Genomic DNA, 18,887 nt, shown 5'->3' on the forward strand with positions numbered 1-18,887 from the left:
TCCTTTGACCGTCTGGTGGTCACCTATTCCCTCTCTGCTTGCACACTTAAAGCTATGGGGTGACCACCTCTAGAAACATGTTAGCCATGAAACTCTGTCTCATGAATCACTGAATGACTCTAGCTGCCACAACTGCTCTCAAACCTCAAGCTTAAGGCTCTCTGGCTGACTGTTGAAGAGGAGCATGGGAGTTCTCACTACTGACCTGGCCTATATCTATCCTTCAATCAACATGACAAGAACAAATGATCTGGCCAATCACACGCAATTTTTGTTACTAACTCTGCAACAGCCACCAACAGCATTCTGTTCTCACAAAGTAGCAACTGTCAAACAACAATTTTGCCTGAAGATGACTTTCTCACTTCACATTCCAGGCACACTCTCCATTGATCATCTCCTCATCCTACTTTCATCTTACTCTTTTCTCCCTCTCAATGTACACTATATCTAGAAGCCCTAAACCGGCACAATGAGCCAAATGCCTCCACCTCAATGCTGTATAATTTCTTTGATATTCAAATTTTTTTTTTTAAACAGCCATTCATAAATACTCTCCCTTCCTTTCTGCAGAACAAAATAGCTTGAATGCTTGGGAGGGGAGAAAGACCAGGAAAGCAGACCCTCATACAGATGGAGTAATATGGCTATCAAGAGAAAAAGAGTTTGGGAGGTAGCAAAGCTGATGAGGATATTAAGCAGGGTGTACGCATATTTCTTTTAATAGAAATCACAGAAAACTTACAACACAGGTGGCCATTGAGTCCATCGTGGCCATACTGGTCAACGAAAAGCTACCCAACCGAATCCCATTTTCTTGCACAAGATCTGTAGCCCTGTAGATCATGGCTCTTCAAGTAGACATCCAAATATTTTTTAAATGTGGTGAGAGTTTCTGCCACCATCACTCTTTCATGTAGTGAGTTCCAAGTCTCAAACACCCTCTGGGTAAAAAATTTTTCCTCATTTCCCATTTATTCCTTCTGCCAATTATTTGAAACCTATGCCCCCTGGTTTCTAGCCAGGTTTTCAATTGCCTGCCCCAATACCTCATCATGTGGCTTGTGAGAGATGCTATCAGATAGTCCTTCTGCAAAGCATCTGGATGTTTTACTACTTTAAAGGGGCTATATGGTAAAAAAAAATTGTCCAGGTATGCCCTGTACACAAAAAATAGGACAAATACAACCTGGCCAATTATCACCCCATCGGTCTACTCTCGCTCATCAGTAAAGTTAAGGATGGGGTCATCAACAGTGCTGTCAAGTGGCAGTTGCTTAGCAATAACCTGCTCACTGACGCCCGGTTTGTGTTCCGCCAGGGCCACTCAGCTCCTGACCTCATTACAGCCTTGGTTCAGACAGGGACAAAAGAGCTGAACTCCAGAGGTGAGGTGAGAGTGTGACTGCCCTTGACATCAAGGCTGCATTTGACCGAGTGTGGCATCATGGAGCCCTCGCAAAACTGGGGTCAATGGGAATCGAAGGAAACTGTCTGCTGGTTGGAGTCATGACTAGCACAAAGGAAGATGGTTATGGTTGTTGGAGGTCAATCATCTCACCTCCAGGACATCACTGCAGCAGTCTCTCAGGATAGTGTCCTAGGCTCAATCGTCTTCAGCTGCTTCATCAATGACCCTTCCTGCCATCATAAGGTCAGAAGTGGGGATGTTCGCTGATGATTGCACAATGTTCAGCACTAATGGCATGATAATAGGAAGCTCTGAGGAACAAAGGGACCTTGCCGTGTGTCCACAGATTTCTGAAGGCAGAGGGGCATGTTAGTGGGGTGGTGAAAAAGGCATATCGGTCACTTCCCTTTATCAATCGAGGCATAGATTACAAAAGTAGGGAGGTCATGTTGGAGTTGTATAGAACCTTAGTGAGGTCACAGCTGGAGTACTGTGTGCAGTTCTGGTCGGCACATTATAGGAAGGATGTGATTGTGCTGGAGGGGGTGCAGGGCAGATTCACCAGGATATTGCCTGGGATGAAACATTTAAATTATTAAGAGAGGTTGGATAGACGTGGGTTGTTTTCGTTGGAGCAGAGAAGACTGAGGGGTGACCCGATTGAGGTGTAAAAGATTATTAGGGGCATGGACAGGATGGATAGGGAGCAGCTGCTCTCCTTAGTTGAAGGGTCAGTCACAAGGGGGCATAAATTCAAGGTGGGGGGGTTTGCGGGGGGGGGGGAGGTGTTGGTGAGGAAAAAAACTTTTTTACCCAGAGGGTGGTGACGGTCTGGAATGCACTGCCTGGGAGGGTGGTGGAGGCGGGTTGCCTCTCATCCTTTAAAAAGTATCTGGATGAGAACTTGGCACATCATAAAATTCAAGGCTATGGGCCAAGTGCTGGTAAATGAGATTAGGTAGGTAGGTCAGCTGTTTCTCACCTGTCGGTGCAGAGTTGATGGGCCGCGATTCTGTGATATTTGCGACTCCTCAGATACTGAAGCAGTCCATATCCAAATGCAGAAAGACTAGGACAATATCCAGGCTTGGGCTGACAAGCGGCAAGTAACATCTGCGCCACACAAGTGCCGGGCAATGGCAACCTCCAACGAGACAGAATCTAACCATCACCTCTTGACATTTAATGACATTACCATCGCTGAATCCCTCACTATTAACACTCTGGGGGTTACTCACACTAAGTGCTTGTGGTGGAAGAATGAATCAAAAGCTTTTCTTTTTCCTTCAAGCTGGTTTATTCTCAGTGGTACAGATTTCCTAGTAGCTTCCACCCAGAGTGTTCCCGCTGTATCTAGTTATGCTGTTTAGATGGGAGAAGCAATGCCCATCATCTGTTTTAACTAGCAATTGTCTTTAACAAAGTAATTGCCATGTAATGTGCTCACTGAAATATCGACACTGCGGTTTATCATTGGCCAGAAACTGAACTAGACTAGCCAGATAAATACCGTGGCTACAAGAGCAGGTCAGAGGATAGGAATCCTGTGGCGAGTAACTCACCTCCTGATTTCCTAAAGCCTGGTCCACCATCTGCAAGATACAAGTCAGGAGTGTAATAGAATACTCTCCACTTGCCTGGATGAGTGCAGCTCAAGAATCTTGACACTGTCCAGGACAAAGCAGCTCACTTGATCGGCACCACATCCACAAACAATTCACTCCCTCCACCACCAACACACAGTGGCAGCAGTGTGTACCATCCACAAGGCACACTGCAGAAACTCACCAATGTTCTTTAGGCAGAATCTTCCAAAACTATGACCACTTCCATCTAGAAGGACAAGGGTAGCAGATACATGGGAACACTGCCATCTGGAAGTTCCCCTCTAAGCCACTCAGCATCCCAACTTGGAAATATATGGCCATTCCTTCCCTGTCGCTGGATCAAAATCCTGGAACTCACTCCCTAGCAGCATTGTGGATGTCTCTACACCACAGGGGCTGCAGAGGTTCAAGAAGGCAGCTCACCACCACCTTCAAGGGCAGCAAGGGATGGGAAATAAATGTTGGCCTAGCCAGAGATGCCCACATTCTATAAATGAATTTTAAAAATGACTATGATCCTAAACTAGTGTAAGTTCTTTCTTCTTTGTTTTGCACTGTAACTTGTGAAATGGTTTTGTTTTTAAATTTAATGGAAAACTCTAAGCAGCATTTTTTTAAAAACTTGGTATTTCTTGCTAATTTATCCATGCAATCTACCTTAAATATAATAGAATAGGGCACTGGTGGTTTGTTTCCCGATTTAATTTTTCAAATCTAAAATGTAAAAAGGAATGACTTACTTGTAACTTCCTGTAAGAAATCCAAGCAGGGTCTGCTGGTTCCAGATAGACTTACAGAGACAGCCAGAGGGGTCTGTCCTTCATAGTTCCTTGTGTTACAGTCTGCACCATAGTTATGTAACATCCGTGCACAAAGCACATCGTCCTTTAGTGCAGACAAGTGTAATGGGGTTTGTCCATCCTCCAATCTGCCGAGGTTTGTGTCTGCACCTCTTTGAAGAAACATTCGACAATATGAGTGGTTGCTTTTGATCACTGCATATCGTAGCAGGAAGCCATTTTGAATGTCAATGTTGGCATTGTGATCCAAAAGAATTTTCACACAGCTGGACCGCTCTCTGATAATGGCCAGCTGAAGTGGTGTGGTGCCTTTATCGCTGAGCGGGTCGACCTCAGCTTTAAACTCCAACAGCAGTCTGACAAATGAGTCTCTGCCATAATGGGCAGCCACATGGAGAGGAGTCCATCCATCATTGCTTTTAGCATTAATTATATCAGGTCTGTGTTCTGATTCCAACATCAATCTTGCAATCCGTGCTCGGCCATGCATGGCTGCATAATGCAAAGCAGTAAAACCTCCAATTAAGTCTTTAACGGTGGGATCGGCTGGAAAAATCAAAAACAATTAAAAGGAGATAGTTTCAGGACATAACTATTTTTAAAAAAAAGACAAGAAACACCATCTCAATACTTAATTAATTGGATAGACAATGTTGTAAAACTATAATTTTTTAAACTTTAAGAAAGGCTTGAGGTTATGATGTCCAAGAGATAGGAAACAACTTTCAAGAATTTTTCAGTAATCTGACCTCTGGCAGTCATTTTGTTCTCTGCAGCCACCTTATTAAACAGCTGATCAATCCTTACTTGGGATTTTACTCATTCAATGCATTATTTTGAAATACCCTTCTTTTTGCTAGTTTCACATTCAAACTGCACTCGTTAGTAATATCGTACCTACGATGATAAAACAAGTTTTTCAAAAGACAATACTCCATTATTTAATCCATACAGACTGAGCTAACATACCCTATACAGTAACAACTTCATATGATAATAGACACAAGTGTGGAGCAATAGGTGATTCACATGTTCAGCTGTAGTTCAATAGTACCACTCTTGCCTCTGAATTAGAAGATCATGGGTTCAATCCTCAATCGGGAAACTGGGGTGCAACGTCTATAATGACATGTCAGTAACACAGCAAGGGAGTGCTGCACTGTTGGAAGCGCTGTCTTTTGGATGAGATGTTAAAAAGTGACCTGTCTGCCTCTTAGGAGTACTTAAAAGATCTCACAGTGCTAGCTGATGAGTAGGGAATGTCTAATAGACAACATTTTTCCTTCAACCAACATCTAAAACAGATGATCTGATTATTTATTTCATTGCTGTTTGTGGGTGCTTGACGTATTTGAATTGACTACAAGTTTTCTTACATCAACACTAACTACAAAAGTGCTTATAAAGTGCTTTGGGATGTTGAGGTCATGACAGGTGCTACATAACTGCATACCATTCATTCTTCTTAAATAACAACCTCAAGAGCAAAGCTACAGAATAACACTAAGGCACACAATCTAGGCTTATACTATTCATCGTGCAATAAGGAGCCTACGAAACACTAAGCTTGATTTTGCCAGGCGATGGTTGATTTCGTTATCCAGCATCGTATCATTGGAGAGGGTACTGAAGATAGCAAGCTTCTGTACTGAACAGAAGGGTGTGCTGTTGATAGTGACTGCGGGATCTTGGAGAATGTGGCCATTGGCAGGTTGATACAAGATCTTCTTCGGGCTTGTCATGTCAAACCAGCTAGTTTCTGACCATCTAGGAGTTCAATGGCCACCATCACCAACACTAGCTTTTTGTTCCAAATTTATTTAATTAACTGAATTTAAATTCCCAGTTGTGTAGCGGGATTATGAATTTAAATCTTTAATTCAAGCCTCTACATATTATTCCAACAACATTGCTATCCACGTACCAGAGCTTAGGGCCTTAACAGCTGAAGGCATAGCGCCCAATAGAGTAAGTCGGGGGTGCTCAAGAGGCCAGAATTAGAAAATAACTGATACCTCTGAGCACTGTGGGACTGGAAGAGATTAGAGAGATAGAGAAGTCAAAGCTACAGAGGGATTTGAAATAAAAACTAGAATTTTAAAACCGAGGTGTTGCTTCTCTAAGTGCAAATATAGGGCAGCAAGCAATGGGTGATATGAGTGACAGGACTTGATGGGAGTAAGGATACGGACAGTGTTTTGGATGCCCTCAAGTTTACAAAGGGTTGTGGGAAGCTGGCCAAGAGTATGTTGGAATAGTCAAGTCTGGAGCTACCAGAGACATGGTTACAACTGCAGAAGAAGCTGAGGCATGAATAGAGATGGGTGATCTGAGGGATGTGGAAATAGACAATTATACCGATAGCACAGATATGTGGTGAGAAGCACATTTCAGAGTCAAATGTGACACCAAGGTTGCTGACAGCCTGGTTCAGCCTCAGACAGCTGCTAGAGAGGTATAGAATCAGTAATAAAGTAACAGAACTTCTCATGGCAACAGAGGAAAATGGTTTCGGTCTTCCTAATATTCAGTTGCAGAAAATTTCTGCTCATCCAGTACCGGATGTTGGACAAACGATGTGATAAAATTTAGTGACCGTGGAACAGTAAAAAGAGCTGGTGGTAAGGTAAAGTTGAGTGTTGTCAATGAACTAATTGTGTTTTCAAATGATGTCAAAATAAGAGGCAGCCAGAGTCCTGAGTGCATGAGGGGCAAGAGATGCCATTGCAGATGAGACTCTGATAGCTAAGAATGAGAACAGGTGAGTGCAGTCCCAAGCACCTCGACCAAGGCAGAGAGACTTTGAAGAGAGAGTGGTGTGATCAGTGTGTCAAAAACTACAGGCAGGATGGGAAGGATGAGGAGGGGTAGTTTACTTTTGCTACAGTCACACTGTGATCTTGATCAGAAATGGGGACCTTGGCAAATTTCCTCACCCCCCTCCAACCTAATGTGCAATTACAATTGCCAAACAAGCTATTGGCTAATTCAGTGCAGACCAGGAATCAAACGGAGTACCTTCTAGTCTCAGGACAGAAATAAGTCCAAAGTCTTAAAACATCTTATTAAAAATTTGTAAGACAATGCCTAATTAATGTGGTTAATTGAAAATAGCATGGTTCCAGAGATAGAGTTCAGATACACATTGTGCTCGTTTTAAAATCAAGTTTTAACTGCAAATTTCCAACGTAGTATAAAAAATTGTATAATTATAATTACGCTAAAAATTTTAAATTGATATGGTGCTGGTATTGGATATCTGTACTTTAAGTGAATAATTCACTTGGACCGGATAAAATGTACCCAAGGATTCTGAGGGAAGTGAGAGTGGAAATTGCGGAGGCATTGGTTATAATTTTCCAGTCTTCTTCAGACCCAGGGGTGGTGGCAAAGGACTGGAAAATTGCAAACGTTACACCCTTGTTCAAAAAAAGGGTGTAATGGAAAGCCCAGCAACTACAGGCCAGACAGTCTAACTTTGGTTAACAATAATTCGGGACAAAATTAGTCACATGGACAAATTTGAGTGAAGGAAAGGATTTGTTAAGGGAAAATTGTGCTTGACTAACTTGCCAGTTTTTTTGAGGAGGTAACAGAGAAGGTTCATGAGGGTAATGTTGTGGTGTACACGGATTTCCAGAAGTTATAGTTCATGGAATAAAAGGGATGATAGCAACACGGATATGAAACTGAATAAGTGACAAGAAACAGAGTCATGGTTAATGGATGTTTTTCAGACTGGAAAAAGGTTTGCTGTGAAGTTTCCCAGGGGTTAGTGTTGGGACCCTTGCTCGTCCTGATAATTGGTAAAAGAAGCAAAGGTGGCATGAGGCAAAACTTGTGTTACGCAGTGAGTGGTTAAGGTCTGGAATGCACTGCCTGAGCGCATAAGAGGCAGGTTCAATAGAGGCATCCAAAAGAGAATTAGACTGTTATTTGAAAAGGAAGAACGTGCAGGGTTACGAGAAGGTGATGGTGGAATGGCACCGAGTGAGTTGCTCATTCTGTAACAATTTTTTGATTGTGAAAAGGGGGCACAATAGCCTAGCAGTTATGGTACTCCAATCCAAAGATCAAGAATCAAATTGCAAATTGTGAAATTGAGTTCGATGCATCTGATAATTTGTGGGCTGTTATCAGAAAACATCCATGAAACTTGGATTGTCATAAACACCCAACAATTCACTAACATCCTTCAGGGTTACTACCCTACCCAGTCTAGCCTACCTTTTACTCTAATACCACATTTATGGCTAATGCTTAATACTCTCAGGGCAACACTGCCACTCTTCCCACAGCTGATACACAAAACAACCTTGGCACCACTAGCGTTAAAACTGGTGGTCATGTTTTGGGGTGCATGCAATTCTTCAGCAATGTTGTCTGTGAAATCCAGGTCTGTCAATTTGTGGCACTGCCATGGGATGTCAAAGTCTGCACCCACCATCGCCTTCAACAATGATAACTAGATAGCAATCAGGCCCTCCCATCACCATCAGACAAGAGAATATCGACCACCTTCCCTACCAAGGAAGCAGCATTCCCAGGGAGGGTGATGTAGAGACTGACAAACACACATGAATCAGCAAAACAGCATCAGTCTTCCAGCAGCTCCACATGGTCTCAGCATCCAACACCATCAACACTGCCATGAAGCTGCGACTCTACATGTCCATAGTAGTACCACCTGAAATCTTTGCCGGTGAGAATTGGAAGAGAAGAGCAAAGGTGTCACATGAGTTGAATGTCTTTCACCAGTGCTGCCTACATAAGATCCTGGGCATCACATGGAGAGACAACATCATCAAGGAAGAAGTGCTACAGGGAACCGGTCAGAGGCACCTGCAGGACATGACAGAGACACAAATGAGGCTGGCACAACACATGTTTTGCCTTCTAGACACACGCCCAGCCAGAGGGGCAATAGAATGGACACCACCAAACGGATGAAGATGACAGGGCCAGCCCAAGTAGTTCTGACAAAGTACATTCCAGGAGAATCTCCAAGAACTGGGCACTGCCTGGGTTGCAGCAAAAGAGATTGTGATGGACTGGGGCTGGTGGTGGAGTCTTGCTGTCCATTGTCCCTTGTCCCACAGGGGACCAGAGGAACTAAGTCTAAGTACATAAGCTGGGACCTGACTTTTGTTTCTCTCATGAAAGTGTTGAACTCTCTACGTAATGCACTGAAGCATCAACCTAGGCCATGGGCTTTTATTCTAGAGCGAGGTTCAAATCCACAAACATTTGACGTGGAGGCTTCCAATTAACTAAAGCTGGTACTAGACAAGGTTTCTGTCTAGACAGATGCAGAATACAAGTTACAACAATTTTATTTTTAAACATAAATACGGTAAAAACAAGTTGGTTTAGTGCAGTCTATAGTGAGCTCACTCCTGCACTAAGGTCACGTGGACCATGTTTTTTGGAATATAATTGATTGGCTCCTATACTCAAAAGCTGGTGTGAGTCATTCACTTTTTTTTTTAAATTCACTCACGGGATGTGGGCTTCACTGGCTGGGCCAGCATTTATTGCCTATCCCTAGTTGCCCTTGAGAAAGTGACGGTGAGCTGCCTTCTTGAACCGCTGCAGTCCAAGTGGTGTAAATGCACCCACAGTGCTGTTAGGGAGGGAGTTCCAGGATTTTGATCCAGCAATAGTGAAGGAATATTGGATAAGGAATATGGCAATATATTTCCAAGTCAGGATGGTAAGTGATTTGGAGGGGAACTTCCAGGTGGTGGTGTTCCCATATGCTTGGTTTTGTGGGTTTGGAAGATACTGTTGAAGTTGAGCCTTGGTGAATCCCTGCAGTGCATCTTGTGGATGGTACACACTGCTGGTACTGTACGTCATTGGTGGAGGGACTGAATGTTTGTGGATGTGGTGCCAATCAAGCGAGCTGCTTTGTCATGAATGGCATCAAGCTTCTTGTGTGCTATGGGAGCTGCACTCAACCAGGCAAGCGGGAAGTATTCCATCATATTCCTGACTTGTGAATTGTAGATAGACCACAGGCTTTGGGGAGTTAGGAGGTAAGTTACTCATCGCAAGATTCCTAGCCTCTGATCTGCTCTTGGAGCCACAGTATTTATATGGCTAGTCCAGTTCAGTTTCTGGTCAATGGTAACCCCCAGGGTGTTGACAGTGGGGGATTCAGTGATGGTAATGCCATTGAACATCAAAGGGCAATGGTTGGATTCTCTCTTGTTTGAGGTGGTCATTGCCTGACATTTGTGTAGCGCAAATGTTACTTGCCACTTGTCAGCCCAAGCCTGGATATTGTTCAGGTCTGGCTGCATTTGGGCATGGACTGCTTCAGTATCTGAGGAGTTGCGAATGGTGAACATTATGCAAACGTCAGCGAACATCCCCACTTCTGACTTTATGATGGAAAGAAAGTCACTGATGAAGCAGCTGAAGATGGTTCAGCCGAGGACACTAGCCTGAGGAACTCCTGCAGTGATGTCCTGATGCTGAGATGATTGACCTCCAACAACCACAAACATCTTCCTTTGTGTTAGGTATGACTCCAAACAGTGGAGAGTTTCCCCCCGATTCCCACTGACTCCAGTTTTGCTAGGGTTCCTTGATGCCACACTCAGTCAAATGCTGCCTTGATGTGAAGGGCAGTCACTCTCACCTCTTAATCACTACGCTTCAAATTATTTGAAATTAAAGCTAATATGCACACAGCATCTAAGTTGCATGTGTTATTGGTCTCAACTTTTAAATGCAAGGAAAGATCTTGCACACTAGAAAAATACTGGGTATATTCTTAAAAAATATCAAACATAGCAACACATTATGCAGACTAAGTGTAGGATTACTTGATTCTCATAGGAACCTAGGAATGATTTCATTTCTTCAATGACTAACACTGCCACCTACTGAGTTGTAGAAACACAGACAAGAGAAAGTTCCAAGTAAAGAAGCAATGATTAGTGATCAATACCAGATGATGTGACAAATTGGTTGAAAACTGCAGGAAATAACAGTAAATTAAATATGACTTGCTCTTTTTTCATTTGCGAGGATCACAGAGCTGGGCCCGGTTACAGAGCACGACCGACAGGAGCAAGGTTTGCAGACTAAAGGAGCAAAGCCATTAACCATGTAGGAGCGTAATTACCATTATATGGGTTGACTGTCAATTAAATTTATCAGTGGTATGATTATCCACATTTGAGACAAATGTGTGCAAGAAACAAAGGAAGCACTGCATGTCCACATCTATTTTTTTTAAAAAATTAAATGAACAAGAGTCTTATAATGGAGATTTCTGTAATTGGAAGGGATAAAACAAAAGATAATACATTCTACCATATAGAGTGAAGACAGGGTGAACATTTTGAGCTGATGTGGGGCTCAGGGGAGGATATACAGTATAAGTGTCTGTTGTGAGGTTGAGTGGTGTAGAAACATCAGGATGGTGGTGGAGTACCCTATCCCTCAGACACTTGTACAAGTGTTGGGACTGGGGAGTAGATTACAAGCGTCTGTAGGGTTCAGTACAAGGATGGAGACTGTTGCAGTGCTGTTGCCTTCTACACCCAACCTACCACTGCACTATAATTCCCTTGCGGTTCTCTACTCCCACCACTTGACTTTGGGTATTGGGCTCCCCAACACAACTCCTGCTGTGCTGCTTTCTCAAACTTTGCTCCTGGCCTAGAAGGCAACCATGCTAAAGATCATAACTGTGTTCCAAATTTCAGACCAACAATAAACAATGTGGAAGTTCAGGTAAAATGAGCCTGAAACCGTGGCTATCATTAAATAGCAGAAAAAGCTGGACAGGCTAGTTAGAGTTAATCAAAACCAGGCAAAAGGATCTTCAGTTGAAGCTGAGCTGAGTAGGTAAAAGTAGATGACAATATTAGAATTTGAGCAGTTAATGTTCCAAAATTAGTTAATAAATTAATCCAATATTAACCAGGAATGGAATACAGCAACATATTACAAACAGGCAAACATGGTGCAAGGAACTTGACACACTGCATCATCAAGACAAACTCACATCTAGACTTGGTTCTTATAAGGGTGACAACGACACTTGAGAAATAATAGGAACATCTGGATCAGAGGTGATGTGGCAAACAGCAAGCACCAGCACAGGACGATGGGATTTCAGAAAATCAAATTTCATTGGGGTGAGGAATCCAATACTTATAGGGAGAAATGATCAGCAGAAAAAAAATTGGAAAAACATTTCAAACTATGGGATATTAAATATACAAGATCAATATATACAATATATATTGCCAAACAAGCAGTCTCCGAAACAGGTGAGCAAAGAAACTAAAAATTTTAAAAGAATCCAAGAAAACAATAAATCAGTTTTAAAAAGGCATCAGGTGCACAGAACGAACCAGGGAGAAATCTAAAAAAGACTGTTAAGCAGAATGAAATGGTAAAAAAATATTGGATAAGGAGAATTAAGAGCAAATTTTGCTGGTTAGTTACTGGCATAGTTGGGCAGGCAGAGAAAAAGATTGAATGGGGGTGGAGGGGGGGTACCAATCACCTGGCTAACCCCACCCAACTACACCTTTGGGACTTTCTACTTGTACTGGCATTAGGCATATATTCCCACCTAAAATACATTAAGTCCTCATTTTAAGCCAAATGTCATTTCATTTTAATGTTGTTTCTGCTTTAGGGCCTGTTCCTATTTGCATCGCCATTTTCAGTTTTATGTCATCTGCACTCTGGGCCAGCCACTGCTGCCACCACAGGTATAGGCTGTGGGGAGAGAGCAAGGCCCCGAAATCCTATCGCAAGCATGGGACATTGCCAGTTGCCAATCAGCTGGTGAAATGTAGCATGGCCTCCGGCTCCTTCCACATCCCCCCACACCCTGGGTTCAATCAGCAGCCAAGGAGAGGGTTCAGCCCTGCAGTCTGTCAGGAAGAGATCCAGGCTCCGGAATAAAAGGCAGAGTGGGAAAGGGTGGGTGTCGGGAAAGCAAGCTTGAAGGGTGGGGGGTGGTGGGGAAAGAGTAACAAGCAAGGGGAAAGGGGGTCGGGGAAAGAAGCAAGTAAGAAGGTGAGGGCGGAGGGAAGGAAGGAGAGACACAGACAAAGCGCGAGAGGGGGAGGGGAGAGGGGGAGAGACCCCGCCCGCAGCAGACGGAGGAGGCCATTATTCAAAAAGGGAGGGAGACAGAAAGGGGAAACTACAGGCCAGTTAGCTTAACATCTGTCATAGAGAAATTGTTAGAAGCTATTGTTAAAAACAAGTTATAGCAGGGCACTTGGATAAGCTCAAGGTCATCAGACAGAGTCGACATGGTTTTGTAAAAGGTTTAGCCAATGAACTGGAGTTCTTTGAGGAAGTAACCTGCTGTGGATAAAGGGGAACCGGTGCAAGCACTGCACTTAGACTTCCAGAAGGCATTTGATAAAGTGCCACATCAAAGATTATTGCAGAAAATAAAAGTTCATGGTATTGGGGGTAACATTTTGGCATGGATGGAAGATTGGCTGGCTAACAGGAAGCAGAGGATAGGCAAACATGAGTCTTTTTCAGGTTGGCAGTATGTAACATCAGTACTGGGACCTCAACTGTTTGCAATTTATATCAAGGACTTGGTTGAAGGGATTGAAGGGATGGTTGCCAAGTTTGCTGATGACACAAAGATAGGTAGGAAAGTAAGTTGTGAAGAGGGCTTGAGGCCACAAAAAGATATAGATGGGTTAAGTGAGTAGGCAAAGATCTGGCAAATGGACTATAGTGTGGGAGAATGTGAAATTGTCTATTATGGCAGGAAGAATAAAAGAGAAGCATATTATCTAAATGGTGAGAGATTGCAGAGCTCTGAAGTGCAGAGGGATCTGGGTGTCTGAGTGCATGAATTACAAAAGGCTAGTATTCAGGTACAAAAAGTAGTTAGGAAATCTATTAGAATGTTATCATTTATTGCGAGAAGAATTGAACATAAAAGTAGGGAGGTTATGCTTCAGTTATACAGGGCACCAGTGAGACCGCATTTGGAGTACTGTGTACAGTATTGGTCACCTTATTTAAGGAAGGATGTAAATGCATTGCAAGCAGAGGTTTACCAGACCAATACCTGGAATGGGTGAATTGTCTTACAAGGAAAGGTTGGACAGATTAAGCTTGTATCTGCTGCAGTTTAGAAGACTAAGAGGCGATTTAATTGAAACATATAAGATGAGGGATCCTGACAAGGTGGATGTGGGAGAATCTATGGGTCACTGTTTAAAAATAAGGGGTCGCACATTTAAAACAGAGATCTGGCGAATTTTTTTCACTGGGGGTCTAGAGTCTTTGGAACACTCTTCCTGAAAAGGTGGTGGAAGCAGAGTCTTCGAATATGTTTAAGGCAGAGGTGGATATATTCTTGGTAAGCAAGGGGCTGATAAGTTATCAAAGGAAGGCGGCATGCAGATTTCAGATTACTATCAGATCAGCAATGATCTTATTAAATGGTGGAGCAGGATCAAAATGGCCTACTGCTGCTCCTTGTTCATATGTTCATAGGGTGGGTGGGGGAGTGGGGAGGAGGGGGAGAGAGAGAGAGAGAGAGAGAGAGTGACAGATAGAGACAGACAGAGAATAGGAGCAAGAGACAGACAGGGAAAGGAAAGAGAGAGACAGACAGACAAGGAAAGGAGAGAGAGAGAGAGAGAGAGAAAGGGGGGGGAGAGAGAGAGAGAGGGAGGGAGAGAGAGAGAGAGAGAGAGGGAGGGAGAGAGAGAGAGAGGGAGGGAGAGAGGGAGAGAGGGAGGGAGAGAGGGAGGGAGAAGGAGTGACAGACAGGGAATAGGAGAGAGAGAGAAACAGAGAGACAGACAGGGAAAGGAGAGAGAAACAGAGACAGACAGACAGGGAAAGGAGAGGGAGAGACAGGAAAGGAGAGAGAGAGAGAGACAGGGAAAGGAGAGAGAGACACAGACAGACAGGGAAAGGAGAGAGACACACAGAGAGGGAAAAGAGAGAGAGACAGACAGGGAAAGGAGAGTGAGACAGACAGACAGGGAAAGGAGAGACAGACAGGGAAAGGAGAGACAGACAGACAGGGAAAGGAGAGAGAGACAGACAGACAGGGAAAGGAGAGAGAGACAGACAGACAGGGAAAGGAGAGAGAGACAGACAGACAGGGAAAGGAGAGAGAGACAGACAGACAGGGAAAGGAGAGAGAGACAGACAGACAGGGAAAGGAGAGAGAGGCAGACAGACAGGGAAAGGAGAGAGAGGCAGACAGACAGGGAAAGGAGAGAGAGGCAGACAGACAGGGAAAGGAGAGAGAGGCAGACAGACAGGGAAAGGAGAGAGAGGCAGACAGACAGGGAAAGGAGAGAGAGGCAGACAGACAGCAAGAGTGAAAAAGGAGAGCAAGACTGTAGGAAAAAAGAGAGACGGTAAGACTGTGGGGGCGGGGGGAGAGAGAGGGAGGGAGGTGTGCGTGGTGGGGGGCGAAAAAAGGAAAGCAAGCAAAAAGTTGAACTGAGTTTCAGTGGTGCTGTGGGTGAGCCACAGAAGTTGTGCTACTCAGGGCATGCTTGGCTGATTTAAGTTTTATGTAATTTGAATTTATACAGTATTTCTGTTATATTTGTTGATTTTATTTTACTTTGCAAATTATTTCAGCTAGTAATACACATTCTGCACATGTACGGTACAGTATTTCAACTTGTATATTGGCTTCTCTGGGTAAGAAATATCTGAAGGAACCTAACTCTGAACTTCAACATTGATCCCTGTGGAAACCCAGGATTCACAAAGTTTTTTCACCTCCAGCTACACTACATTGTGGCAAAGAACAGTACAAATTTCCCTCCCTATCTAATGCAGTTTTATAGTCGCACCATAAATGGCCCCAATACTGGAACTACCTATGTAAACAAAACTGACCTGGGTCAGGATGGAATTAAGCCCTATCCCATTGCTACCAACTGATATCTGAGGTAAGTGGTGGAATTATTGACTTAGTGGAGAATTTATAATTGCATAAAGTAGTTATTTCATAGAATGCTCCTAAGAGAAAAAATTATTGGTTCACTATCCAGTTAGTATAGCACAACAAATATCATAATCTTTAAAATCAGTGAGCAGGCAGTAATTGTTGAATGAAAAAATAATCTCCGGAAAATGACATTCAGTGTTGGAGGCCAATGGTAAAAACTTGACTGCTCTACTCAACTACTTTTATGGCGTCACAAATAATAGATTATGGAGGTTTTTAGCAGACAGTAAAATCCAGGGGATTCGCACACAAATTTGTGTTATGCTTTCGGCCGGAGCTTTGCATTGAAAAACGTTGGGAGTGAGCTCCAGAAAAGCTCCGTAATCTTTTTCTGCTTACTGTGCCGTCGTCAGACATGCACGATACAGTCCACCACGTAGTCAATGCAGCCAAACATGCTTCTAGTGTTTGCGTGCCGCAGTGCGAAATTCCAGAGCACCGTTACAGCCTTTGTGGCATCAGCCAGGTGGGCAAGTGGACCTCATCAGACTCTTCAGGGTCATCGGCCTCCTGGGTTAAAGAACGTACTGCATCTACAGTACATCATCTGGCAGTTCTGTTGTGCAGCATTCGGCACGTCCACCTCCATTTAAGTTTCCATGGTTGATTCTCCTGGAATTTCTATGCCGGACTCCCACAGATGCAAGAAAGTGCTTCCTCATTGGGTTGGTTAGCTTAACCCCACTCCTCCTCATTCTCAATGACTTGTGCAGTCATAACTTAATTGAGCCCAACATGGGGGAAGCAGTTGGTAATTGTGGCTTCCATCACCATCTTCCACAACTTCATCATGGGCAATTGGATTGTACTCTTGCTTATCAATTGCTTCAATAACTTAAAGAGATCAGCTTCTGCAGGTAGTTTTCAAGTTTCTAATCACCTCTTGTTAGGTGGCAAGAACATTTGTTGACCTTAAGCATAAAGCTATGTCAGGGTGTGGGGGACAGCTGTCTGAAAATATTCCTTTTCTTTCGCTGATACATTTTGTCCAATTTTCTGATCCACACCTCAAAAATGCTGGAAATCATCCAGGTAGTTTTATTAGCCTCTTACTGCGTGGGTAGTGTCTTGACATTTGCAAAGCAACATTGGCCTTCTTGGACTTTCCGATTACAAGAAGCTGCAGCTTTCCAGTACCACTCACGTTGGTGCAGACATGTTCCTTGCTTCACTTTCCAACATTACATGCTTCACCTTTAAACATCAAAGAGCAGTCCAGTAAAATAAATTAAACAATCCAGTTTCATCTGTATTAAAAACGTCTCATGGTGTACATTCACTCAAGACATGGGAGACACATTTTGGAGACAATCATCCGCCATTTCTGCTGTAACGTCCACACCCTCACCACTTACTTGCAGAAGATGATACCATGCTTTGTCTCGAATCAGTCCAGCCATCCATCGCTGAAGGCGAACTCCATGTGGCCCAACTCCTTTGCCTGGACGACTCCCCGTTCCTGCAGGATTGGGCTGGAGATGGGAACATTCTCCACTCAGACTGCCTTTAACCACGTTAGCAGAGCTTCAACTTCAGGATAGGCAGCCGTTCTCATCCTCTTCCTTGTTGGAGAGGATGCTTGCTTGCTGAACTGTTCCAAAATCTTTGCCTTGTGTTTCATAATGGTGGACAAATTAGATGGTGGAATTTCCCACTCCTTTACGATGTCTACTTTCCACCACATCAGTTTTCCACTTGCTTTATCAACTTCACTTTCCCTCCAAGTGACAACACTTGTAACTTTCTCACAGGTTTAGCCATATTCACAAGCTTTGCATACCTTTCACAGGGAGATCTCAATGTCAAATGATGGCTTGCCAGTGCTCCATGATTTTGCACTCTTGTGGGTGTAACTCCACTCTGATTGGTTGATGTTGTCATATGACAAGCTTAGACAGGTTTGGCTAATTCGGCGTTACCAGTGCGGAATTTTGGCTTATCATGGGCATTGATCTATGGGATTTGCTATTCTACCAGCAGGAGTGGTTGGCAACTTCAACATAACTGGAATTTCGTGTCATCCTACCATGACTCATCGTTATTTTACTGTAACTGATCAAGATTCAGAAGTCCCAATAGAAAAATTAGAAATGAAACACATATGGGAATCAAGGGTATAATATGATTCGGAGACAAGGTGCAAAGAAAACATAATGCTAATGAGAGATGTAGTGTCAAAGTGAGTAAAGTGTTGAATATTGAACCACACGGGTAAGTACTTGGCCTGTTGTAGTTTCTTATTTACGTAGGATATAGAGCCACTAAACAGGCCATTTGGTCTAACCAGTCAATGCTGGTATTTAAATATGAGCCTTCTCCCACTATTTACCCCTTTAAACTCTGCACCCATATTCTCTTCTCCATCAAGAATGCCTCAATTTCCCCCTAAGTGCGTCATGCTATCTGATTCAACCGTTCCACACGTCAGCCAGTGCAAACATCTCAACTCGAGTGAAGATTTTATTTTCTTTGATGACTTGATGAGTTAAGTGTCTATAATATATTGATGCCCTCTGTTCTGGGCTCACATACAAGTGGAAAATGTTTCTCCACATTCACCCCCTCAAATTTTGAAATCCTCTCTCAGACCATCTCGATCTTTTTTCCAGAGAAAAGGGTCCTCTCCTACTTAAAAACTTTCCTGATAGTTGCATCCAAGACATAGCCAATGTACATGCTGAGCATGTGGTTTCCCAGGCCTAAACAAACTAGGCCGAGCTCCTACCATGCCTGATGCATGCCTAAATGAAGAGTGGCCATTAATACTTTTAAGTCTGCTTTCCACTCCATTAATGGACTTCTATGGAGTCACTACATTCAATATCTGGAAGAAAACACACTTCTAAATTCCTCATTCCATTAGTTAATGGATGTATTATAATAGCTCCCTTGTAAAATGCTAATTTCCAAAATTATAACATCTTCAAATCATGAAGAATTTGAAAAATGGTCCGAATCATGCACAGTTAATTCATTCTGAATAAATCTGTACTTCGATTGTTACCATGATCTCATGGTAAAGAATCTGGATACAAAACCTCTGGACCATTCGGACATTATTTTATACCTCTTGA

The 18,887-nt window shown here is 43.2% G+C and overlaps 1 protein-coding gene across 5 annotated transcripts in view; it reads right to left on the reverse strand.

Annotated features, from left to right (window-relative positions):
* asb7 (ankyrin repeat and SOCS box containing 7) overlaps nucleotides 1–18,887 on the reverse strand; it is a 75,666-nt gene that overhangs the window by 14,208 nt on the left and 42,571 nt on the right. For all 5 annotated transcript variants that reach the window (XM_041175374.1, XM_041175370.1, XM_041175371.1 and 2 more), the window contains one exon: nucleotides 3,759–4,364. In XM_041175374.1, coding sequence (XP_041031308.1) covers nucleotides 3,759–4,364 — 606 coding nt within the window. The remainder of the gene's footprint in view (nucleotides 1–3,758; nucleotides 4,365–18,887) is intronic.

This window comes from Carcharodon carcharias, chromosome 26, assembly GCF_017639515.1.
Source record: "Carcharodon carcharias isolate sCarCar2 chromosome 26, sCarCar2.pri, whole genome shotgun sequence".
NCBI classification, from domain to species: domain Eukaryota; kingdom Metazoa; phylum Chordata; class Chondrichthyes; order Lamniformes; family Lamnidae; genus Carcharodon; species Carcharodon carcharias.